The following is a 26,120-nucleotide window of genomic DNA, read 5'->3' as shown; positions in this document are numbered from 1 at the left end:
CCAATTGGAGACTCGAGAGTTTGGAAGGTAATCTTCTCCTGCCCAGAATATTATTTTTAAAAAATTACAATTACAGAAGATCCTACATGACTGTTAAATGCAGTTAAGAAATGTTCTGGGTACATCCTCTCCATCACGTCTCCTACCCGCTCTTTCTACTATCTTAAACTTTTTTTTAAGATTAGATTACTTACAGTGTGGAAACAGGCCCTTCGGCCCAACAAGTCCACACCGACCCGCCGAAGCGCAACCCATCCATACCCCTACATTTACCCCTTACCTAACACTACGGGCAATTTAGCATGGCCAATTCACCTGACCCGCACATCTTTGGACTGTGGGAGGAAACCTGAGCACCTGGAGGAAACCCACGCAGACACGGGGAGAACGTGCAAACTCCACACAGTCAGTCGCCTGAGGTGGGAATTGAACCCGGGTCTCTGGTGCTGTGAGGCAACAGTGCTTTTTCCCTGTTTCCCCTGGCATACTAACTGTCACAGTTCCCTTTCAGGCAACCTCAAATTCCCAAATTATAACAACACAAATGTTTATATGTGCAACAGCTTGAATGCAAAGTTAACTGTAAGCAATAATCCATGGAGCTCATGTGGCAGATCTGCCTGAGTTGACTGCAAAGCTGCAGATGTGGATAATGGACTGTTTCTTTAGCTCTGTCTACCATCTCCAGTTACACCTTGCTACTTACACTCAAGTGTAAGTGTACTTCACGAGATTGAGATTTGTAACTCTAGGCTGAGGGGGAAATATCACCAGGCTCACTAGTCAGCAGTATCTTCCTTACAACTGACACCACAAACTGATCATGATCATTTACGTATTCTATCCTGGTCTACACTCCTGGGACCATTTCTTTCCCAAAGAATTGATGGGATGGAAATAGAAATTTCCCATAGAATTTCAAGCTTGCACTTGGAAGCAAAGCGTGTGAAAGGTGTTCTGAACAATCTGCACAGTTGGATGAACAAGACCCTGATCTTTTTCCCCTTTCCTCGGTCTCTTCCTTGGGTATGTCTAGATAAACAAAAAGAAGGAAGGGTGAACGCCAACCAGGCAATGTGAAGAGACACAGTTCATGTTATTTTCTGTGGAAGTGATGAGGATTTCACAATCGAATGTAAGGTATGAAGTGGACAAGGAAAGTAGAATGTGGTGACAAATCTGGACCTGCATTCCTGTGTCACCATCTTCAAACTTTGGGCATCATCCCTTCCTAGAAGCTCAAATATTCAGAAACAATAAGAAGTTGTTTGCTATGTATCCAGCAATGCTTGCCTCTCTCCAATTACTGTTATAGACTGAAGAAAGAAGAAGACACAGCCTGTTTAAAGTGTTAACAATTTCTAGTTGCCTTAATGTGCAGCCAAAAGGAGTCATAAATGTTGGCAATTCTCTCTGTATGGACTAACCTACCAGAGGAAACAGATTGTTGGGTGCCCTGCTACAAGCTGAGGGTTCTCCATAACACTACATGGCCTGCACAGCATCCTTGGGTAAGGCAGAGGGTGGTGGGGTAAGCTTCCTGATTAACACTTCCTGGCAAGCCGCTGCTGCCCCGGACTTAGTAGGAACAGCATTTTATTGTAAGGTAACGTATTCCATCTATGACACGAGTTCTAAGAATCATAGATTCCCTACGGTGTGGAAACAGGCCATTTGGCTCAACAAGTCCACACCGTCCCTCTGAAGAGTATTCTACCCAGATTCCATTCCCCCACCCTACTCTTCTACATTTCCCTTGACTAATGCACCTAACCTATACATCTCTGAACACCGGGCAGTTTAACATGGCCAATTCACCTAACCTGCACACTTTGGACTGTGGGAGGAAACCAGAGCATCCAGAAGAAACCCACGCAGACATGGGGAGAATGGCAACTTTCTGTATGGAGTTTGCACAAAGGTGGGAATTGAACCCAAGTCCCTGGCATTGAGAGGCAGCAGTGCTAACCACCATGCCACCCTCCGCCTCAGCCATTCTGACAACAATATACATACCACCCTATGTGAATGTGGAGAATGCCCTAATATTCGAGGCAAAATTCCCTGAAGTCCCAAATTAATTGTGGCAGTTGACTTCAACTAGGCCAACCTCAAGAGGGTGCTGCCAAAGCACCACCAGAGGATCAAACATCCTGGACAACTGCTACATAACCAAAACCTTCAGCTCCATCCCCGCCCAAACTTTGGAAAATCTGATCACAGCACTGCATTCTTCTTCCCATCTCACAAACAGAAGCTGAATCAGGAGGACCATTTACAAAAGGAAGTACATGGCTGGTCTGAGGCTACGGAAGACTGTCTTTGAGATTGCTTGAAGTCAGTGTACAAGTATTTGGAGGAAAATGTAGACAATCACCATTGCGGACTTAATTAGCAAATGCGTAGTGAACTGCATACCAAATAAGCCGGAGTGCTCCCCTACCGTAAATCTTGGAAAGACCTGGCAATCCACACCCTATTGGAGGCCAGACGTACAGCATTCAAGTCAGATAATCCAGATCAATACGAGAAATCTAGATATAATTTCTGCAAAGCAATCAAGGATGCCAAGAGGCAGTAGCAGATTAGAGGTCATACCTCCAAAAAAAAAGACTCCTGCTGCCTAAGGCAAGGCCTAAACAACATTATGGGAGACAAAATGAAGCAGAGCAAAGTGACAGGCAAAGACACATCCCTCCTCGGTGTGCTCAATGTATTCAGTGCTTGGTTTGAGCAGAATATCTCAGGTGATGCCTACCACAACAGCCCAGGATATACCTGTTCCCCCGCTTACTGCTGTGGACGTCAGATCAGACTTCCTGGGAGTCAACCCAAGGAAAGCAATGTACTTGATTGGTCTGCACAGGATCTAAGCATTCAAATGGTGGAGGTACGCACTGACATCTTCAACCTCTCCCTCCTATAAGCAGTCATCCCCATCTGCTTTAAGATGACCACCATCATCCCCGTATCTAAGAAAGCACACACAATGTGCTTTGATAGTTACCACCCAGTGGCTCTGACCTCAATAGTGGTGAAGTGCTTCAAGAGGCTAGTCAACTCTGTATCAGCTGAGGTCTCCCAGTCTGCCTCAAACTCCTCCAATTTGCCTTTTGATGTAACAGGTCCACAGTGGATGCCATAGCCCTAGTCCTGCGTTCATCCCTGGAACATCTGGACAGCAAGGACACGCACGTCAGACTCCTACTCATTGAAGGAAGAGCTGTAGTCAACACTATTATCCCCTCCACACTGATCTCAAAACTCCATTACCTTGGTCTCTGCTACTGGATCCCCAGCTTCCTGACCAATAGACTGCAAATCAGTGAAGATAGACAACTGTACCGCCTCCACAATAACCCTCAACACTGGAGCCTCTCAAGAATACATCCTCAGCCCCGTATTGTACTTCCTGTGCACCCATGACTATGTAGCCAAATTCCAAACGAATGCCATCTGTAAAAGTTTGCTTATGAAACCACCGTAGTAGGACAGTTATCTAACAATGACGAGTTAAAATACAGAGGGGAGATAACAGATGTGGTGACACGGTATAATGGAAAACAACCTCTCACTCTCAATGTCAGCAAAGCTAAAGAACTGATCATTGACTTTAGTAAGAAAGGATGAGGACATGCCCCTGTCTACATCAACGGAACCGAGGTTGAAAGGGTGGAGAGCATCAAGTTCCTTGGAGTGACGATAACTGATAAATGTCATCTTCCCATGGAATTGCAAGGTCAAGAAAACACAACAATACCTCTTTTCCCTCAAACAGCTCAGGAAATTTGGCATGACCACAAGAACCCTCACCACTTTCTACAGATGCACCATTAAAAGAATACTGTCCGGGTGCTTAATAGCCTGGTTTGGCAACTTCTCTCCCCAGGATTGTAGGAAATTACAGAGGGTGGTGCACATAGCCCAGGCCATCGTGAGAGCCAACCTTCCATCTCTGGACTCCATTTACACAGCTTGCTTCCACAGAAAGGCTACAAACATCAAAAGGCCCTTTGCACTTTTTAGTGATCTCCTATAACCTTTTCCATCAGACAACAGATACAAGGGCCTGCACAGTGCCAGTTGGTTTAGGGACAGCTTCTTCCTGGCCATTATTAACTATTGAATGGACTATCTAGCCTCAAATAATGTTGACCTTGCTAACGTTGATCATTCTTGATTGCCCTATGCCATGTTACCTGCATGCCTCTGCCTAATATCTCTTGATCTGTACATCCTTACTTACACAGTTTTTCACAGTACTTTTGTACAAGTGACAATAAATTTAAAAATCAAAAAGGTAAGTGTTAGATTCCATTTGTGACTTAGCAGGATGAAAGAATGCAAGGGTGTGAATAAAGGAATACTTTCAGATATAAACAATGGGTGGAAAGGGAACCATACTACATCACAGCCATTAAGTTAGCAAAATCAAAGCAAAGTGATTTTACAATTTTAACCTGGTATAATGATTAACTTACTTAATTCATTCTTAGAAGCAGTGTGCTGGTATTCTTTATTTTGCCACACTGGATAAAGGTGCTGCCAGTTTTCCAACACTGGGATAGTGGGCTGGATTATCATGGAGTTGGGAAGACTCCATAAGAGATGAACAAATGATGGCCGGTATTCATGATGGAATCCTTAGTTCTATATATTTGTTGTATGTGTCTGTCTCAATTTGTCACCTCAGAAATGTATGTTTAATGAGTTTTGAGAAGATTTGTAGCTCAGGTTGAGCTTCTGGATGTAGGTTTGCTCGCTCTCACAGTCTGAAGGCTTCACCGGAGTCTCACTGATGACGTTACCTAGTATGGTGATGAAACGTGCAAAAACGAACCTTCGAGTTCAGCGAGCAAACTTACATCCGTGTAACTTTACCATTATACACATCTTATTAGTTAGCAGGTGCAATCAAACAGGTGATACTGATAGTGTTGCCAAGAAGATGCACGTGAGGATTTAGGGCACACCCCCATATAGCAGATTGCACATGGTAACCGACAAAGAGAAAATGCTTTAACATTTCAAATGGCAGTTGCCTATACTCTTACCAATAGTCACAACTTATCAGTCAACCATTTTTTTTAAAATGAGAAACTCTAAAGGTTACAACCTACTGTATCTGAAATTGTCAAAAAAAAAAACTTGAGATCTGCTTATGATACTTGGGCATCCTAAATGTAACAGTTGTCAGATGAATTTAGAGATATTGGGCCAGATTTTTTGCTGGCAAGGCAAGATGATTTATTTGGAAATATCTGAATTTGTCAGAACTGCATCCATATAAATAGCCCCAGCATACTCAACTTCCATGCCACAAAAGATGGGGGTGGAATGGATTCGAGCTTGCTGACCCAGAAAACAGCCAAAATGTGGCCATAGCGGAAGGTATGCTGAGGCAGGTTGGTTAGAAGGCCCATTGTGGTTTTCTGAGGCATCAGTCTAGTTGTATTAAAGGCTATAATCCAGCCTCATCCTACAACATAGTCTCAATTGTTCCTATGCCCCCTTCATTTCCCCAAGCCCCTTCCATGCCCTTCATTCAGTAAAGACTATGAACATAAACAATGAGCTACATAATAAAAATCACATGAAACACGAAGTGTGCTTCTCCAGTTGGCATCATTATGAATTCTTGTCAGAGTTCCCAGCCACACTGAAAGTCATGATGAATTCACAACCAAGGATTCCCCTCAGACTATGAAGTCTAATTCCCAGGCAGGTCAGGATATTATCTGATTAATAATAGCCACAACAGCATTTAAGCCCACAATGGGGGACGCTGGAGTCAGGGATGGCTAAAGTCGTTTTTGGATGATATTCAGGTTTTACCACCATATCGAAGGCCTATTCCCACCCCCCCTCCCCATGTATCTATTATCTCGGAAAACACAGCAGCCCCCATTTCACTGTTTTTATAATGTGTGTGTTTTCTGGAAATGAGAACCCAATATATACTTAGGAAACCTGCTGGTCTTTATTTATGCAATACAGAAAGCTATAGGCAAGGAATTCCAGAGATTTGAACCCCAGTGGCTGCAGGCTTTACCGCCCAGTGAGTAAAGAGAAGCACAATTCACAAGAAGTTGGCATCAGTGAAATGGACGTTCAGGGGAACAAAATGTGGGACTGCAGGCACACGAACATAAAGAATGTATTTAAAGACAGGCACAAGAAATGTTATATTTCAGGCACTGGGGAACCAGAAACTCATGCGCATCTGTGACAATATAGGTAAGAATATGCTGCATTTTATGACCATGTTAGTATATTTGAAGCAAGAGAAGCTCAAAATAAAGTGTGTACTCTTCCCACCACTTTCTCTCCTACCTCAACCTGTTTCTGATATTACAGTGAACAGGGAAGGTGTCACATAGCCTGCTTAGCCCGAGGTGTGTTGAGGCCAATAAGTGGCCAACTAATGGTCACTTGAAAAGGTTCCATTACACCTCTTATTTGACATGGGAAGGTGAAGATCTTAAAACAAAAACTTAAGAAGTTCCTGAAATTGTGATGTCCTAAAACATGATCATACATTGGATGAGGCAAGCAAGCGAAAAATGGTAACCATGAACTTCTCTCAAACAACTAGGCAAGAGAGAATTTCCATAAATTCTGTCCTCCCTGTACTTGTTCCAATTATCCTCCCACTGATGACTAGAACACTGGGCCAAGCCACTCCCTCCAGGCAGGCAGCCCATTAAATCGACAGCAGATTCCTTTAACATAACGTTTTAAGTTCAAGTAATGACTGCACCGTTGCTATTAAATGCTATTGGCTAGCAGTCTTTTTCAAGCATCTTTATCCAATCAGATTTTCTGGAAAAAGCCGTTACAAAAATAAACCAGGAAATTATTTCACCACTATTCAATATCGACAGCAGTCTGGAAGAAATGGCCTCATCACAGCTGAGACCATTATTTGAGCAAACTCTAACATTTGGCATGCAGATGGTCCTGACTTTGCAGTATAGTAACACAAAGAAACATTTGGGAATAATTCTCCTTGTAAAAATCGGTTTAGATACATTTTAAGCTAAATGTTCCTTAACTAGTCTCATTTATATCTTTCATGATCCATTTTTTAAAAAATGTAACTTTAATCCCCCCCCCCCCCCACAGTACAATATATCATGTTGGCCATCAATAGACAGTATAAAAGAAATTCAAGTCAATTAGCCCATACAAAGCAACTCCGCTAAATTGTCTCATCTCATGGGGTACACAAAAACTCCTCTTGGCACCTCCCTGGGCAATGTCAGCAAAGTTATTGCATCCAAAAACAAAACTGCAGGCTCTTACTATCACTGTTACAACCATGCTCCTACAATTCTACACTGACATGCTGATCAATCAGTACCTGGCCATTATGGGCATTCAATAAACAGATTTCTTATGAAAAAGAATTTCTATCCTATTTTACTGAAAGCACTCTTTTCAAAACAATCCATCATGTTTGAATTTGAAAATATTCTCCACTGCTTTAAAACATAAAATCAAATTTGATTACACACTACATGCTCTTCTCCTCTCTCATGGCTGATTCATTCATTAATTCACCATTAGCTTTTTCTTTGAACAATGGAATCTACCCAAAAACACAAAGTGGCAGTTGGATTCTGTATGTGTTGAGCGTGACTAATAATACATTTGATTGTCAGTCAGGAAGTGGTTTGCAAAGTGTCCAAAGTGTCCAATTTTTATTTTGGATCAATTGCTCCAGTACCAAAAGGCACCTACTTCAAGCTCTTTTATACTGATGTTGGTTTTTTTTTCCCTTGGATTTCAGGAAACCAAATGTCTGTGAGCTAGCACCCTGTTTTTCACAATATTAAATCCAGCTCATTAAGTCTGGCAGAATTACAGACTCAAATTTTAACAGGTCTACAATTCCGCAACCAGGATAAAAAAAATCACATTTACTGCAGCAATTCCAGACCTGTCTCCCCAAATCCAATCTAAGTAAATACTAATATAAAAACTGTTTTGATGTTGCAAGTAATTATGTTTTTTCAAGGACCATTACCTTCATAATAGGTGAAGAAATCTACATTAAACTAGCAAACATCTGCTTCAACTCCTCAGTTTGTCAAAAAGCTATTACAGGCATGTTGCCATTGGAGATAGTGGTGGTGTAGGTCAACAGAAACCTTATTGTTTGAGTGCACTATCCAAAAGTAGTATCACCTCAACTGGCTTCTGCATTCCAGAGTAAGTACAGGCAATATTACTGTTGCTCATAGCCTCCCAATGTTCCTTGCTTAAAGTGTGAATGGCTGGACAGGCTTTTAGTTTGGTTTTGATATTCCAGTCAGATAGTGGAGTGCAACACAGAAAGAGAACCGTACAATCAAAGATGCCATCTTTCCAATGAGACATCAAAAGTAAAGGAGTTGCAAAAAAAAAGTTAGTTTTTGGAAATATCTGCAGTTGTCAGTTCAATATCAAAACAAATATGCAGAATTTCCAAAATTAAAAAATGTTCATTGCAGCATCCCTAGGATTTGTACTAAGAAATAATTTAATTATCAATTATTAAAATTACATAATAGCTTCAGAAATGTGACAGTTTCTGAAGTGGGAAGATAGGGAAGATTGCTAAAGCTACAGGTGTATTGAGGAGCAAGGACTGATTTGGGATAGTCAACATGGCTTTGTGTGTGGGAAATCATGTCTCACAAACTTGATTGAGTTTTTTGAAGTAGTAACAAGGAAGATTGAGGAGGGCAGAGCAGTAGATGTGATTTATATGGACTTCAGTAAGGTGTTTGACAAGGTTCCCCATGGGAGACTGATTAGATCTCATGGAATACAGGGAGAACTAGCCATTTGGATACAGAACTGGCTCAAAGGTAGAAGACAGAGGGTGGTGGTGGAGGGTTGTTTTTCAGACTGGAGGCCTGTAACCAGTGGATTGCCACAAGGATCGGTGCTGGGCCCTCTATTTTCTGTCATTTACATAAATGATTTGGATGTGAGCATAAGAGGTACAGTTAGTAAGTTTGCAGATGACACCAAAATTGGAGGTGTAGAGGACAGCGAAGAGGGTGACCTCAGATTACAATAGGATCTGGACCAGTTGGGCCAATGGACTGAGAAGTGGCAGGCAGAGTTTAATTCAGATAAATGTGAGGTGCTACATTTTGGGAAAGCAAATCTTAGCAGGACTTATACACATAATGGTAAGGTCCTAGGGAATGTTGCTGAACAAAGAGACCTTGGAGTGCACATTCATAGCTCCTTGAAAGTGGAGTCGCAGGTAGATAGGATAATGAAGGCATTTGGTATGCTTTCCTTTATTGGTCAGAGTATTGAGTACAGGGGTTGGGAGGTCATGTTGCGGCTGTACAGGACATTGGTTATGCCACTGTTGGAAAATTGCGTGCAATTCTGGTCTCCTTCCTATCGGAAAGATGCTGTGAAACTTGAAAGGGTTCAGAAAAGATTTACAAGGATGTTGCCAGGGTTGGAGGATCTGAGCTACAGGGAGAGGCTGAACAGGCTGGGGCTGTTTTCCCTGGAGCGTCAGAGGCTGAGGGGTGACCTTATAGAGGTTTACAAAATTATGAGGGGCACAGATAGGATAAATAGACAACGTCTTTACCCTCGGGTTGGAGAGCCCAGAACTAGAGGGCATAGGTTTAAGGTGAGAGGGAAAGATATAAAAGAGACCTAAGGGGCAATTTTTCATGCAGAGGGTGGTACGTGTATGGAATGAGCTGCCAGAGGATGTGGTGAAGGCTGGTACAATTGCAACATTTAAAGAGGCATTTGGATAGATATATGAATAGGAAGGGTTTGGAGGGATATGGGCCAGATGCTGGCAGGTGGGACTAGATTAGGTTGGGATATCTGGTCGGCATGGACAGGTTGGACCGAAGGGTCTGTTTCCATGCTGTACATCTCTATATCTCTATATGAGTACTGCTAAGTATCGCAAGTTATATCCCACAGGTCATTTAGCATTTGGAATCTCCCCTCTCCAGCTGTGAAATTTAGAATTTTTTTTAACCCCACTTTACATGTCTAAAAATGGCACAGGCCTTTTTGCTGATTCAGTGCAGAAGGACAATAGCTTTCCAACCTCCCTCCTGATCCTGAGTAGGACAGTTGAAATCCAGCCAGAAAGCAATGCACCTTTCCAGAGTTTGACCTCCCCCACTCAGTTGTGCTCCTACTTTCATTCATCTCGCTTTTGTAGCAACAAATTTTCTGCAAACAAAATTCCTATTTCATCCCAACTATCACAGACAGAAACCTCAAGACCAGATAATCCAGACTGCAAGCTCTATCTAACTAACAGTATCTGAGGCTATTAGTTTGTTCATTTGAAGTGAACTTATCTGCATTCCTAATCAGTGATTTGCGAGATATACAACGCAAGACTGTGAAAGTCTGCAGTTACAGATACCAGACATTCAATTCTTGTAACAATGGTAGTAAACATGTGAGCTAGGGATAATGCCACTGTGCAATTGTGCTGGGACATTGTTACCATATCCTATCAGTTTGTAAAGTTAGTTTACATTAAGAGGACCAAACTTAAGCATTTAGATTAAACAAAGCTTATTTCTTCAATGCTCCTAAATTTACACAACAAATAAATGCATTGTCAAATTCTTTGCAAAACAGAGTTTCCTTTCCTTTCTCAGTTTATAACTTCATGTTTGCAGCAGTTTTTCCTTTAACTTCAAAACCTGATAAGAATAAACGAAGGCTGTTTCGCATGATCCTGATACAAAGCATTCAATCAATCATTTTGGGAATGCAGCAAATATAGTGCATATGAAGTTTCTGAAGGCTTTAGATAAGGTATGTCACAGAAGACTTGTACTGAAGTTATGTCCCAACATTGGTAAAAACCCAAAGCAGGATTACAGAGCATCTGGAAGTGGTATGCCCCAAAGGTCACTGTTGGATGACATACAGATGGCGCTGGATACAGAGTGCACAATATTAAATATGTCAGCAATTCAATGGAGTGAAGAAGATTTGTGCTTCTGCTTAAGAAATCAGAGATAAGAAGTCAAATTAAGTTGATTTCTGAACAAGGGAAGGGGTTAGACAAATTTCTTGACTCAAAGAAAATATATTAGGTTATTAGGAAAGAAAGACCAAAAAAGGAGTGAGATTAATTGGATAGGTCTACCAAAAGTTTTGCAAGGAAAATCTTGTGACACTCCCACAGCTATCTGGATTACACCTCTTCCCACCCTACCTCTTGCAAGAATGCCATCCCGTATTCCCAATTCCTCCGCCTCTGCCATATCTGCTCCCAGGAGGACCAGTTCCACCATAGAACACACCAGATGGCCTCCTTCTTTAGAGACCGCAATTTCTCTTCCCACGTGGTTAAAGATGCCCTCCAACGCATCTCGTCCACATCCCGCACCTCCGCCCTCAGACCCCACCCCTCCAACCGTAACAAGGACAGAACGCCCCTGATGCTCACCTTCCACCCTACAAATCATCCGCCGACATTTCTGCCACCTCCAAAAAGACCCCACCACCAGGGATATATTTTCCTCCCCACCCCTTTCCGCCTTCCGCAAAGACCGTTTCCATCTGGTCAGGTCCACGCCCCCCTTCAACCCACCCTCCCATCCTGGCACTTTCCCCTGCCACCGCAGGAACTGTAAAACCTGTGCCCATACCTCCTCCCTCACCTCTATCCAAGGCCCTAAAGGAGCCTTCCACATCCAAAGTTTTACCTGCACATCCACTAATATCATTTATTGCATCGGTTGCTCCCGATGCAGTCTCCTCTACATTGCGGAGACTGGGCGCCTCCTAGCAGAGCGCTTTAGGGAATATCAACCACACCGCCCAACATTTCAACTCCCCCTCCCACTCTGGCGAGGACATGGAGGTCCTGGGCCTCCTTCACCACCGCTCCCTCACCACCAGATTCTGGAGGAAGAACGCCTCATCTTCCACCTCAGAACACTTCAACCCCAGGGCATCAATGTGGACTTCAACAATTTCCTCATTTCCCCTTCCCCCACCTCACCCTAGTTCCAAACTTCCAGCTCAGCACTGTCCCCATGACTTGTCCTACCAGCCTATCTCCTTTTCCACCTATTCACCAGCACTTTGGATGCTGCCTGAACTGCTGTGCTCTTCCAGCACCACTAATCCAGAATCTGGTTTCCAGCATCTGCAGTCATTGTTTTTACCAAGGAAACTCTTGTGTCTATTATAAAAAAAATTGGCTACCAAGAGCAAACAAAAAGGTATTCATACAGCACATTTCAAATGCTAAGGAGTTTCCAAAGCATTTCACAGCTAAAAGAAGTGTAGTCATGTGTTTTAATGTAGTTGCTTCTTTCTGAAAATGTGATGCCATAAAAGCCAATGTGGTTGTCAGCAGCTGGCTGGAAACTGATAGGTGTAGAATTTAATTGTTTAATTGTTTGGTACGTAATTAAGTGTGTCTGTCAGCTCTTTGTTCTGTGCACTTGCTTTAAGAAACATAGCTGGTTATGGTTACAGAGAAACAGATACTACACCAAAACTAAGAACCATGCGGGCAGACATGTTGAAGCATTGAATAAAACTCCTAATCCTATATAGGAAACATGCACAAATTCTAGAAATACTTATCTATTGATAACACAAGATCCAGCTTGAGGAAAAGAAAAATGTAACTCTCCACTTTAAGCCAATCACTGTGCAAAAGGTAGACAGGGCAAAGAAAAGTTCAGTGTGCCACTTTGAGGTATCTATGGCTGAATGTGGGGTGTGGTATGTACATACCATCACAGCCAGTAAAACATCAGGTCATTTTAAAAAGTTCATGACTTGGAGATGCTGATGTTGGACTGGGGTGCACAAAGTTAAAAATCACAACTCCTGATGAAGGAGCAGCACTCCGAAAGCTAGTGCTTCCAAACAAACCTGTTGGACTATAACCTGGTGTTGTGTGATTTTTAACTTTTTACAGGTCAGTCAGTTGAGACTATGGACATCTCAGTGTTGCTTCTTATCACCACAGAAGTATCTATACGAAGTGACAGTCTCTACCATATTACTTTCTCACTCCTGCAAGAAACAAACAAACAAACAAACAACAAACAAACAAACACAGTCTTCAAACTTGACTATTGTAGTTTGAGAACAATAACAAGAGTGTCCTATGAAAATGTCACACTAAATAACTACAATGTATAAAGCCAGAATGCTAAAGAGGTTTTATCAGAGAAAACTTGTTCAACAACTGAAGGCTTCAAACCTGAAGTCCTTTATTTACTGGTTTTAGACAGATTAGGGGATACTGTCATGCTCTTCCCATAAAGGTATAATTTCTGCAAGTTTCACAAAATGAGAGAAGATTAACAGTCTGTGCTGAAGTCTCAGAAACTTAAATGACTTCAAATAGAGACAGTATTGATTATGCTCAATTATATCTCTGTGGGTATCAAACTTAGTCAATGAACCAAATTTGCCAAATTTCAACTGTATGTTGATTAAGGCATTCAACAGACTATTAGATTAGATTCCCTAGAGTGTGGAAACAGGCCCTTCAGCCCAACATGTCCACACCAACCCTCCGAAGAGTAACCCGCCCAGACCCATTTCTCTCTAACCAATGGGCCTAACCTTATGGGTAACTTAGCATGGTAAATTCACCTGACCTGCACATCTTTGGACTGTGGGAGGAAACTGCAGCACCCGGAGAAAACCCACACAGACAGTTGCCAGAGGTTGGAATTGAACTGGGATCCCTGGTGCTGTGAGGCAGCAGTGCTAACCACTGAGTCACCATGGACATGTATTCTACTCAAGGATCAAATAAATATTATGGGTGCACAGTCTTCACAGGTTTGACATAAAATTGGTCTATTTTTAAAGACAATACTAGCAAAGCAAATAGGTTAAAGCTTTTATTACTTGTGAAGGTATGTTTTAGTACAACTAATGTCCCACTAAGTTCGGAACTAACACATTCGAAAAGATTTTTTCAGTCTTGCCAGGACGTTCATCCTTCCTACAACATTGTCTTCTGTCCCCTCCATGGGTGAAACTTATCATCAATAGTTCTTGTCAGCAATTTTACTGTCAGAAGGATTAATGCACTTTCCCCACCATCCAACATTAACTTATTCAGGTACAGAATCAGTGCAACTGGAGAAAGGCCTACCTATAACCGGTCAACAATATTCCATAAGACCATAAGTTATAGGAGCAGAACTTAGGCCATTCGACCAATCGGGGCTCCACCATTCAATCACGACTGATATGGTTTTTCAAAACCATTTTCCCGCTTTCTCCCTGTAACCTTTTATCCCCTTGGCAATCAAGAACTTATCCACCTGTCTTAAATACACTCAGTGACCTGGCCTCCACAGTCTTCTGTGGCAATGAATTCTACAGATTCACCACTCTCTGGCTAAAAAAAAACCCTATCTCCTTCACCAAGGCTGTGTCCTCAGGTCCTCTTCTGTCCTGCCAACGGAAAAACCTTCCCAATGTTTACTCTGTCCAGGCTGATCAGTCTTCTGAAAATTTCAGATCCTGTCTCATCCTTCTAAACTCCATTGAATATAACTCCAGAGTTCTCAAATAATCCACATTTGTGAAGTCTTTTGTTACTGCGATCATGCTCATGAACCTCCTCTGGACTCTCTCCAAGGCCAGGACATCCTTCCTGAGGTATGGGGCCAAAAATTGCTCACAATACTCCAAATCTGGTCTGACCAGAGCCTTATGAAACCTCAGAAGTACATCCCCATTTTTATAATCCAGTCCTCTCGAAATGAATGACAACATTGTATTTCAGTCTGTAGTTAGGAAGGCAATGTGCAAGTTTACCTTAGGGAGAAACTGCACTAGGACTAAGTCTCTTTGCACTTCAGATTTCTGAATTTTCTCTCCATTTAGAAAATAGTCCATACCCCTTCCTATCAAAGTGCATGGCCTCACACTTGTTGCACTCCATCTGCCACTTCTTCGCCCACTTTCCTAACCTGTCCAAATCCTTCTGCAGCATCCCTGCCGCTTCAATACAACCCATCTTCATGCAATTTGACATTGAATTTGAGATAATAAATTGGTTACACTGAGATCATGGAGCCTCTTTGAAAGCAACAGTATAAAAAGATACACAAATGGAACTGACAATTACCACAACTAGCATTTGTCATTTCAAAAGTAACAACATCTCCCCAGACCTTGTGCTTTTTCAGCCATACTCAAAACATACATCCAACAGATGAACCAGGTTATGGAAATGGAGATGTATTCTCACAGGCCACTAAAGGAAGCAAATGACCAAATCATTTGTTCCACCAATTATCGACAGCTGAAAACAAATAAACTACTGAAGTGATTATTTGCTTGTGAACATTTGAGCTACATGTATCTCAATCATTGAAAGTTCATTTTCTGCACTGATCTTAAAGCATCAACCAAATTGTAGCTGGGAGCATCAGGGAGACTAACGGTTGCTCTGTTCTGAATGAAGTTTTTCATAGTATTCATTAAAAAAATTCCTGTCGGTATGTTTAGTCATGTATCACCCCATTAAAACAGAATTAATATCTGGATACTTTTTCTTTGTATAAATGGTCATGAAGAATAGGGGCGAGATACCTATATTACCAGAAGGAAAGAGAAATCTGCAATAATATCACTTCTTATATAAAACAGGTAATAATGTTTTAAATAACAAAAGGTTCACTCAGTATGTAAGCACTAGCAAATAATAAAGACATTTTGGTGCTTTGCTCCCCCCATAAGCAGAGTTTATCCAGTGTTTGTTCTTGGAAATGAAGAGGATTGTATTCATTATGTATAGTGTTTGCTAAGATTCTAGTGGTTACACAGGTGATTGTCAAGACTGATGTGCCCTTGGAAGGTTCTGCTACAAATAAGACAGGATACTGCAGACTATTGAGTTTTGGATGAATTGTTCACTGGGGAGGTCTTCTGCTTGCATTTTCCCTTTTCCTTCGATGGGTGTTCATTTTCCATGAAAGATGTACTGACTTCATTGTTGTTGCACCTGATGCAATGACCTTGGGCCAGCTTCTCCCAGGACTCAAAGTTGAAATCAAACTTCTAAATGAAGATTCACATCATCTTTGTAACATTTACTTTGACCATTGTAAGGGTGTATCCCCAGACTCAAGTTCTCTATGGTAAGCAAATTACTGTCATTCTGGCTAGATGACAATCCCAACTTAGTTGTGTCTCTCATAATTTAGGATTGATGCCTGACAAGCCAGCTCAGTGAACGCTTCCACAACTTGTGTTTTGTTGTATCATCTACTCTTCTGAAACAACTGTAAGCAAATCAAGTGAAAGTGATTGAGATTCTCAGCAGAATATTGTGACATGGGACCAAACATTACATTAGTAAAGTAGGGTATGCAGGACTATTACACTACAGACTTCCAGTTTGTGGGTAGACTTTTCTTCATTCCTAAACTGATTTTGATGGCTATTGTTGCTTTGCCAATTCTTGCATGCATCTCATCATCCATGCAGACAGCAGAAGATAAAGTGCTGTCGAGATAAGTAACCTTATCAGCTGCTGGCAGATTTTGGTCATGGCCTGAAAACTTGGTCCCAAAATAGGGCTGTCTTGGAACAATGGCTATACATTATTTTTCTTCTCGCTGATTTTGACACTACTGTTGTCACACTCATTCGAAACAAGTTCATGCTACTTGTCGTGCTCTGCACTGGCTACTAACACATAGTCATCAGCAAACAGAATTTCATGAGACATATCCATGACAGCCTTGGCATTTGCCTGGAATGGTATCGGATTGAGCAGCTTCCTGGTAATGCAGTTTAATTCCAAAGGCAAGATCATCATAGACATCAGAGAACAAAGCTATGAAAAGCATGCTGTAGAGTATCAGCACAAGTACACAGTTCCACTTAGAGTCAGAGATGTACAGCATGGAAACAGACCCTTCGGTCCAACCTGTCCATGCTGACCAGATATCCCAACTCAATCTAGTCCCAGCTGCCAGCACCCGGCCCATATCCCTCCAAACTCTTCCTATTCATATACCTGTCAAAATGCCTTTTAAATGTTGCAATTGTACCAGCTTCCAACACTTCCTCTGGCACCCTCTACATGAAAAAGTTGCCCCTTAGGTCTCTTTTATAATCTTTCCGCTCTCACCCTAAACCTATGCCCTCTAGTTCTGGACTCCTCCCATCCTAGGGAAAAGATCCTATCCATGCGCCTCATAATTTTGTAAACCTCTATAAGGTCACCCCTCAGCCTCCGACGCTCCAGGGAAAACAGCCCCAGCCTGTTCAGCCTCTCCCTATAGTTCAAATCCTCCAACCCTGGCAACATCCTTGTAAATCTTTTCTGAACCCTTTCAAGTTTCACAACATCTTTCCGACTGGAAGGAGAGCAGAATTGCACGCAATATTCCAACAGTGGCCTAACTAATGTCCTGTATAGCCACAACATGACCTACCAACTCCTGCACTCAATACTCTGACCAATAAAGGAAAGCATACCAAATGCCGTCTTCACTATCCTATCTACCTGCTATGAACCTGCACTCCAAGGTCGCTTTGTTCAGCGACACTCCCTGGGACCTTACCATTAAGTGTATAACTTCTGCTAAGATTTGCTTTCCCAAAATGCAGCACCTCGCATTTATCTAAATTAAACTCCATCTGCCAATTCTCAGCCCATTGGCCCATCTGGTCTAGACCCATTGTAACCTGAAGTAACCATTTTTGCTGTCCACTACACCTCCAATTTTGGTGTTATCTACAAACTAACTGTACTTCTTATGCTCGCATCCAAATCATTTATGTAAATGACAAAACGTAGAGGACCCAGCATTGATCTTGTGGCACTTCACAGGTCACAGGCCTTCAGTATGAAAAACAACCCTCCACCACCACCCTCTGTCTTCTACCTTTGAGCCAGTTCTGTATCCAAATGGCTAGTTCTCCCTGTATTCCATTAGATCTAACCTTGCTAATCAGCCTCCCATGGGGAACCTTGTTGAACACCTTACTGAAGTCTGTATAGATCACATCTACTGCTCTGCCGTCATCAATCTTCTTTGTTACTTCTTCAAAAAACTCAATCAAGTTTGTGAGACATGATTTCCCACTTGTGACTGAGGATGGGTTAGAAGAAGATTCAACAACATCCAGGTTGCATGCAAGTATGCCATTATGGAAATGCCAAACCATTGTGCTGAATTTCTCAAGCCAGCCAAATTTCTCCATTACCTTTCAAAGTCCTCAAATCCTCAATATCAGAGCAACAATGCAAAATCCTGTATATAGCCTGTATTGTGGATGCATCAATATTTTTAAATGCATGAGATACCTCACTGTACTCAAATAAATTCAATGTAAAGAGTAATAAAACTATTGCCTCAATTCTCCAGAAAAACAAAAAGACGGTTTATCTTTTTTGTCCCTCTTGGTCCACCACAGGCATAGGATCAATCACTTTCTGCTGCGATGCAATTATCTACAGCACACAAGGATCACCTTTGTGCAACCAATCCAGCTATCTAGTTGCTTTCATGGGAAACACTTCTTTGTCAATCCTTCTCAAGTGTGAATCTTTCATTAGCTAACATAGAACATTGAAAAATCACATCGCTGTTATTATAACCTAAAAAAGGGACTAAATACTCATATTTTCCCACAGAAGATAATTGTTTTAAAGATCAAAAATGATTACATTTATTACCATATACCCATTAATCCAAAAGACAAAGTGTGTTTTAATACATGTATATGTGATTGATTAAGACAGATCTGAATGACAGTCGACACTTTCCCTGACCAGGAGAATACGACAGGGAATCTAAGCAATAGTGTTTTAAAACTGCCCTCTGGGCAGGTGATTTCCTCTCTCCCCTGGGTAATTCCCTGCGTGACCAGCATACACAATAAGCAACACAGGAATTGAATCTGTACATCATTACCTTCCGAACAATAAATCATGTAGAATCCACCCTTTAGATGCTTTGTTTGGCTGTCAAGCGCTCCCTTTACATCCCTTTACACTGTACAATTTATTTAATCGTTCTGAGTTAACTGACAATAATGTAATTCGAGTCAACAATTAGCATTTGATAAACTGTAATGAAAAGTGAAAATTAATACAATATAATCCAAATACCAAACCAGTCAAGGAGTTTACTAGTCTTTTAAGATCCTGATTTGCACCACGGACCATAAAATACCATTTAAAATATTTCAGATATACCCTAAATTGGAAATGACTAAAAAGACTTAGCTCAAAAGCTGAAACTATCACAAATATTAACAGTAACCATTCTCGTTCATGTTTAGAAACCCTGCCTGGAATTTTCCGATCATACAAATGAAAAGCGTTTGTACGTGCAAATACATAAGAGTTAATAAAGTCAAACTGTGCTATCACAGCTTTCCCTTTCTCTCGAAACCGTAATAACTGAAGTCAGCTTTAGCCGTTTCTTTGCGCACATGTACTTCATACTACCCGTAGTGTCTTAAAAAGACTGAATTGATCATGCTTGAATCTGTCAGTTGAGGGGCGGGCGGGGGGTGGGAAAGAGAAGGATACAATGCAATTTACAATGCAAACTGTGATTCTCAGGCAGTATACTGTAGCGCTCCTGTGAAGCATACCTTTGATGCATGTTTCCATTTCCAGTTGCTTTTTCTGTTCCATGTCTGACAGTGCAACACAGTTGCGACTTCAGTGAGTTACAGTGTAACGAGCCCCTCACTCCACTCCGCTCAATGCTCCTGGCCTCACGCTCTCTCACTCGCTCGCTCTCCTGTTGCCGCCCCGCCATCTGTCAAGACCCACCGGCTGACCGACAGGCCCTACCATCCAATCAGCAAAGCCTAATCGTTTCAAGTTCACCAATAGACATCGGCAAAGACCGGGAGTGCCAGCGTAACAATGCTAGGGGCTAGGATTGACAGATCCATTAACAAATCAAAGGGAACGACAACCTCCAGCCAATCAGTGAGAAAAGTACACGCCGCTCGTCTTGGTCGTGGGCCAAAGAACCATTGATAATGCGAGAAAGGAAACAGCTTGCCCAATCACCGTGGTCCCAGACAAGGTGCGGTTCCCTGGGTTGCAAGGCTCAGTCCTACATTCGGGACTTTCATTGTTGTGGTGAAGACTGAATGTTCGTCCCATGAGGTGTGTCAGGCCTCAGCAAATCCAGTGACTAATGCATAAATGAAAAATTGTGGTAGAGCCACTTGAGCAAATCCACAGTTCATTGAAATGTGGCAGAACATGCAAAAGAGCCAAATGGAGAGGTAAATAAGATGTGCAATAAGAAGGCGAGAATGGTGGAAATACTTTGAGGAACTGAATGCAGGATGTTTTTATGATCAGCAACAAGGAATGCATAATCAAGGAGGTCGTGATGGATCTATACCAGGCCTTGACTGAGCCACAATTATACGTAATAGTACAATTTTAGCATCTTTATAGCAATGGAAAGGTGCAGTGTGAATTTATTAGGATGCTATGAAGGGTGAAAGCTTAAAAATTATGAAAACGTGTAGTCAACTGAACCATTGTTCAAGATTATGGAAGGAATCTAAAAAGTAAACATAAATGTTAAAACGCTGTGCCCAGTGATCTGGGACATGAAATGAATTGGGTAGGTTTGAACAAATTCTTCACAACGAAGATTGTTGAAGTCTGCAATCCTCTGCTGCATAACTTATGTTGAAGTTATTTTAAAAAGAAAGATGAGACTGTTACTTGAAAAAAATGTTAAATGTCGTGGGGTGGGGGAGTGAACAGTACTTCGGATTAAGATGATTTATATGGGAAGAAATACCAACTCAGTCTGAATAAACCGCAGATTAAAATCTGCAGACTTTTGTTCCCAGTGTAAATGTCGCAACCTGATACCACTGCATTTTGATATCTCATTTGGTCAATTATGACTACAATTAACTTGCCTCCAAGGAAGCCACTAAATCTGGCAAAGTGCGCCACATAAAGATGATATCATCTCAAGAAAAAAAATGTATGTTTATCACAGTTAATACCAATCTGGAACTCTAAACTGAGCCCCTCATCAGGATATGCCAATATTTTTGCCCCACATTCAAGATATTGACAATCTGCTCTTCCATCAGTCAGAGTTCTCAGCAATGGCTATATCCCTTTCTGTGTCAAAAACAGAAGTTGCTGGAAAAGCTCAGCAGGTCTGGCAGCATCTGTGAAGAAAAATCAGAGTTAATGTTTCAGATATAGTGACCCTTCCTCAGAACTGATGGTAGCTAGGAAAATGTCAAGTTTATATGCAGAAGTTAGGCTGGCGGGAGGGGATAAGTAGTAAACAATAGATAGGGGTAGAGCCCAAAGACAGAGATGAACCGTTGGACAGACAAAGGAGTTGATAATGAGGATGGGTGAATAGCTATTAATGGAGACTTTTCGTGGCTAACAATAGGTAGTTTGTAATGGCAGATTATGTGATAACAAGGTCTGGTATCTGTCCCCTTCTGTGTCACTAGCTTTCCTGTGGTTGGGTTGAGGCCCCATCTGTCTGATACTCTGCTGACACTGTAATTTTCCTGCTGAAGAACTTGTGTCTGAAACATCGACTCTTGCTCCTCAGATACTGCCTGACCTCCTTTTCCAGTGCTACACTTATTAACACTCTCAGGTCTGTGAATAGTTTGTGAAATTCTGATGACTTCGGACTGGATTTATGTCCACCAGAAAAGCTTTAGCTATTTGGCCTAGTTGTTTCTGTGCTGCAAATTTCTGTGATTTTGCAAGGTTAACCTTGAATCCAATTGATAGAATAGTGTAGTTAGAGTGCAGTAGTTATCATTGTGAAAAATAACTTGTATTACAGGAACTGAATTCTACACTTTTGCAGTTTTAGATTAGACTTACAGTGTGGAAACAGGCCCTTCGGCCCAACAAGTCCACACCGACCCGCCGAAGCGCAACCCACCCATACCCCTACATTTACCCCTTACCTAACACTACGGGCAATTTAGCTTGGCCAATTCACCTGACCCGCACATCTTTGGACTGTGGGAGGAAACCGGAGCACCCGGAGGAAACCCACGCAGACACGGGGAGAACGTGCAAACTCCACACAGTCAGTCGCCTGAGTCGGGAATTGAACCCGGGTCTACAGGCGCTGTGAGGCAGCAGTGCTAACCACTGTGCCACCGTGCCGCCCACAACGGTAAGGACTGGGTACCTTGAGTAGAATGACAACCATAGAGTCATGGAGATCTACAAGCAGAAAAACAACCTTTCGCCGATCATATCGCCATCAGTCAAAAGCAACACCTAAAAATATTCTAATCCCATTTTCCAGCACTTAGCCCGTTGGCTTGTATGCCTTGGCATCACAAGTATACATCTAAACACTTGTTAAATGCATTGGAGATTTTTCCTTCCAGCACCCGTACAGGCAATGAGTTCCAGATTCCCACCACTCACTGAGTGAAAATGTTTTTTTCTCAAACCTCCTCTAAACCTTCTACCTGTTACCTTAAATCTATGCCCCCGATCATTGAACCCTCCCCGAGGCGAGAAATTTCTTCTTGTCTATCTTAACTATGCCCCTCATAATTTTATACATTTCAATAATGTCCCTTCTCAATCTCCTGGCCTTTAAGGAAAAAACCCCCGGGATGTCAAATCTCTCTTTATAACTGAAACTCTCCAGCCCAGCAACATCCCAGTAAATTGCTCCTACATCCTTTCCCATGCTATAAAGTGAATTCCAGAATTGCATGCAGTACTCTAGCTGGGCCTATCCAACGCTTTATAAGGTTCCAGCATAACCTCCCTGCTCTTAAACTCTATGCCTTGGCAAATAAAGGCAATTTTACAAATGCCTCCTTAACCGCTTTATCCACCTGTCCTGATATATTAAGGGATCAATGTACACCGAAGTCCCTCTGATCTACAATGCTTCCTAAGGTCCTACTGTTTGTCATGTATTCCCTTGTTTTGTGTATCCTGCCCGAGTGCATCACCTTGCATTTATCCCAATTAAATTTCATTTGCCAGTGATCAACCGGGCGGCAACTCTGCAACTGCAGTTACACAGGCCTGCGCTTAACTGTTCCTAAATTACCCTGGACACTCCATCCAGTGGCTGTGTTATATATCAGAACTTCAATTTAGCTCAGATTAACCCTTTCAATTCCATTACTATCACAACAACTCCCCTTAGACCAATTGTACAATGATACAATGATCAATTTACATTTACCATCATCCTTCCTTCTCCAAGTCTCTGACTTAACAAATTCAAATTCTGTATCTGAAGGTGTGCAGCAATCACAACAAGTAAACAGCTCATTATGCAGTAAATACATATGACAGATAGCCATGATGGAGATGTTGCTATATGATGATAAGGACTGGGTCCTGAATGTTGAGAGGTTTGTGACATTCCAGAAGAATAGGAATCTAGGTAAAGTTGGACTGATACCAATGTTAATCAATGCAATAGTTAAAGGTGACCTTGGTTTAGGAGATGAGGATGTCGAATGACTGGTTGAAGATAAAGAATAGTAGGTGAAATAAATCACTAGTGGGAATTGTTTACAGACTCCCTAAAACTAATCACAATTTAAGATGAACTATACAGGAAGAAACATTGGATGATTGTGACAAGAAGGCAACAGTAATCATTTGTATTTTGAATCTACATATAATCTTGAAAATCAGATTGGTAATGGTTAGCTGTATGAGAAGTTCATGCAATAGTTTTCAGATTATTATATCTTAGAGCAACATATCCTGAATCCAACCAGAGGGCAGATTAAACTAAAATGAAATTTAGTGACAGAGTAATTAATGACCTCAAAGTAAGGCAATCTTTGATAGCAGTAACCATAGTATGATTAAATTATATACCTAATTTGAAAAGGAGAAGAGTGGATCTAAGACTAATACTTTTATATTATATAAGGACAACAATGTAGGCATGAAAATAGAGCCAGCTGATCTGAACTGGAAAACAACGCAAGAGGATGCATCAATAAAAAAGCAATGGCAGATATTTATGGGATATTTCAGCATACATAGAATAAATATATTCCTACTATAAGGAAAAAAAATCTAAGGTGAGGACCCACCATCTATGGCTAATTAAGAAGGTTAAAAAAAGGAAACATAAGGAAAATATTGCTGATTGTGCAAATGTAAGTGACAGGTCAGGTGATTAGAAAGTGCATAAAAAATTAATAAAGAGGTATATAAATGAGAGGACGCTAGCTGGAAATGTAAAACACACCAGCTTCTACTGATATTTGATAAGGAAATGAGTAAATAATGTGAGCGTTGACCCTCCCATCCTGGCACCTTCCTCTGCCATCGCAGGAACTGCAAAACCTGCACCCACACCTCCTCCCTCACCTCCATCCAAGGCCCTAAAGGAGCCTTCCACATCCATAAAAGTTTTACCTGCCCATCCACTAATATCATTTATTGTATCCGTTGCTCCCGATGCGGTCTCCTCTACATTGGGGAGACTGGACGCCTCCTAGCAGAGTGCTTTAGGGAACATCTCCGGGACACCCGCACCAATCAACCACACCGCCCTGTGGCCCAACATTTCAACTCCCCCTCCCACTCGACTGAGGACATGGAGGTCCTGGGCCTCCTTCACCGCCGCTCCCTCACCATCAGATGCCTGGAAGAAGAACGCCTCATCTTCTGCCTGGGAACACTTCAACCCCAGGGCATCAATGTGGACTTCAACAGTTCCCTCATTTCCCCTTCCCCCACCTCACCCTAGTTCCAAACTTCCAGCTCAGCACTGTCCCCATGACGTGTCTTACCTGCCTATCTTCTTTCCCACCTATCCACGCCACACCCAACCTATCACCTTCATCCCCTCCCCCATTCACCCATTGTACTCTATGCTACTTTCTCCCCACCCCCACCCTCCTCTAGCTTATCTCTCCACACTTCAAGCTCTCTGCCTTTATTCCTGATGAAGGGCCTTTGCCCAAACATCGATTTTACTGCTCCTCGGATGCTGCCTGATCTGCTGTACACTTCCAGCACCACTAATCCAGAATCTGGTTTCCAGCATCTGCAGCAGTCACTGTTTTTACCTAGTGAGTATGGAGCAGTTAACAGTAGACAATAAGGAAATGACAGGTAAAAGAACAAATATTTTGCTTCTGTCTTCATTTGCTAATGAGTATGACTGTCCACTTAGGAAATTCTTTGTCACTGGTCATGTGTTCTGTAGGTGCTTGTTGTGGCTGATGAATCTGACCTTAGAGCCAGATCACTGACCACACACTTAGAATTCTGTCCAGGAGGTGGAATTGGTCCTTGGCCTGAGATCATTGGCATTCCTTTATCCAGTTCTTTTTCTGCACTTCCTCTGACTGACTGCTTGGTGTTCTCAATTCGTTGTCCTTTCATACTGGAGTTTCCTCCAAGAAGGTTCCTTCAGAAAGAGGGTCTCCCATGCAATGACGTCCATGTTATATTTCTCAAGGGAAGCATTCAAGGAGCCTCTTAAATGCTGCCTTTTTTCTGCCTATCTTTCAAGTGCCTTCCTTGAACTGCACAAAAGTGATTTGCTTTGGCAGTTGGAACTCCGGCATCCTTAGCATGTAGCCGACCATTGGAGTTGGTTTCAGGTGATCATGGCCTCAATGCTGGTGCTGTTGGCTAGTATGCCTATCCTCCCAGCTGATAAGGAGAATCTTCAGCTGCTTCATCCATGACCTTCTCTCCATCATAAGATCAGAAATGGAGATGTTTGCTGACAATTGGTGCTGTACATTGTGCAATCATGACTCCTTAGAAACTGAAGCTGTTCAATAGGACGTGGACAATATCCAGGCTTGGACTGACAAGTGGCAAGTAACATTTGTGCTACACAAATGTTAGGCAATGATCACCTCCAATAAGAGGTAATCTAATCACTACCCCTTGTTATTCACTAGCATTACGATCACCAAATCCCCCGCTATCAAGACACTCGCAGTTACCATTGACCAGAAGCTCAACTGGACTCACCATATAAACACACTGGCTCCAAGAGCAGGTCAGAGCGAGGAATACTGCAGCAAGTAAACTCGCCTCCCGAATCCTCAAAGCCCATCCACCATCTGCAAGGCACAAGTCAGGAATGTGATGGGAT

At 42.0% G+C, this 26,120-nt stretch overlaps 1 protein-coding gene across 1 annotated transcript in view; it reads right to left on the bottom strand.

Annotated features, from left to right (window-relative positions):
- The window catches only part of afap1 (actin filament associated protein 1), a 283,296-nt gene extending 263,517 nt beyond the window's left edge, over positions 1-19,779 (bottom strand). The window contains exon 1 of the mRNA XM_060832686.1: positions 19,621-19,779. Within this exon, the coding sequence (XP_060688669.1) occupies positions 19,621-19,663 (43 nt within the window). The 5' untranslated portion in view covers positions 19,664-19,779. The remainder of the gene's footprint in view (positions 1-19,620) is intronic.
- Between the last annotated feature and the right edge of the window lie 6,341 nt (positions 19,780-26,120).

Source organism: Hemiscyllium ocellatum, chromosome 1 (assembly GCF_020745735.1).
Source record: "Hemiscyllium ocellatum isolate sHemOce1 chromosome 1, sHemOce1.pat.X.cur, whole genome shotgun sequence".
NCBI classification, from domain to species: Eukaryota; Metazoa; Chordata; class Chondrichthyes; order Orectolobiformes; family Hemiscylliidae; genus Hemiscyllium; species Hemiscyllium ocellatum.
The sequence above is the reverse complement of the archived record's forward strand: the minus strand, read 5'-3'. Positions and strand labels throughout refer to the sequence as shown.